The sequence below is a fragment of the Galeopterus variegatus genome, unplaced genomic scaffold, assembly GCF_000696425.1.
Source record: "Galeopterus variegatus unplaced genomic scaffold, G_variegatus-3.0.2 Scaffold10702, whole genome shotgun sequence".
NCBI classification, from domain to species: domain Eukaryota; kingdom Metazoa; phylum Chordata; class Mammalia; order Dermoptera; family Cynocephalidae; genus Galeopterus; species Galeopterus variegatus.
Window position 1 is genome coordinate 23,277 of NW_007736813.1, and position 1,028 is coordinate 24,304.

The 1,028-nt window shown below is 44.4% G+C and overlaps 1 protein-coding gene across 1 annotated transcript in view; it reads right to left on the reverse strand.

Moving 5' to 3' along the window:
• The window catches only part of LOC103610173 (engulfment and cell motility protein 1), a 52,315-nt gene that overhangs the window by 22,467 nt on the left and 28,820 nt on the right, over positions 1–1,028 (reverse strand). The window contains exon 4 of the mRNA XM_008594394.1: positions 213–295. Coding sequence (XP_008592616.1) covers positions 213–295 — 83 coding nt within the window. The remainder of the gene's footprint in view (positions 1–212; positions 296–1,028) is intronic.

Genomic DNA, 1,028 nt, shown 5'->3' on the forward strand with positions numbered 1-1,028 from the left:
GACAGGGCATCAGAAAACTGATCAGAGTGAGAAAGAGTAAGGGTAAGAAGAGCAGAAGGAATCAGGAGAGGAAAAAGGAGAGCTGAGCAAGAGACGTGCAATTGTATGCACGTCTGCACGCACGCACACTGCTGCAGAGCAGGGCTGGGCGGACGGCACCTGCTGACTGCATGCTGCAGGTAAAGCTATTTGCAATAATTTGGAAATCATACCTTGTTTTGTTTAAGGGCACCTTTCTCTTTCATATGAGGGCAGTCTTTTCCCGTCACCACGGCTTTGATATCTGCNCAGGGCTCTCTGAGATTGTGGAGGGAACACCTGATGTGCTGAGCATATGGTAATCCCGGCTAGTGTTGAAGAAAGTCTGCCCCACAAGAGGAAAACCATGAAAGATGGGGACTTGCTGCTACAGTTAAGGACACTTCTCTGGAATCTGATGAGCTATAGAATCCCAGTCTCCCCACATCATGGAGAAGGGAGAAATGGAAACACTCATAAGTGCAATGCAGCAGATAAGCCACAGACCCTGGCCTCTTAGGCACGCCCTCACGTCATTGTGCTTGTCAGTTAAGTGCATTATGTGATAGTGTTGTAACAAGCTCAGTCAATTAGGAATTCACATGGTCCTGAGGTGAGTTATATGTATGTAACTTAAGAAGCAAAGATCTTGCAACCAGCCTCCTTGGCTGTATCCCCTACCCTTGGTTTTCCTGAACAGGACTTTCATAGGACTTCTGTTTTTTCTTAACTATAGAAAAGATCATCCTGGAAAGACCTGGATTCTCCTTTGTCTCATAACATTTGAAGTTACAGAGCAGGGACTTTTTCTTTTAATCTTGCTTGAAAAGTAGGAAATGTATCATTTTGGTGTTCCCCTTGCATGCTGATGCTAGAAATAAAGAAGCAACCTACTGTTCTATGTGACAGTTTTGTCCAAGGTGTCTGGAACACCCATATAAATTCAGATTCTTTTCTTCATGGACGGTATATATCACAAGGTGCCAAGAGGTATAAACACAGAACTGACT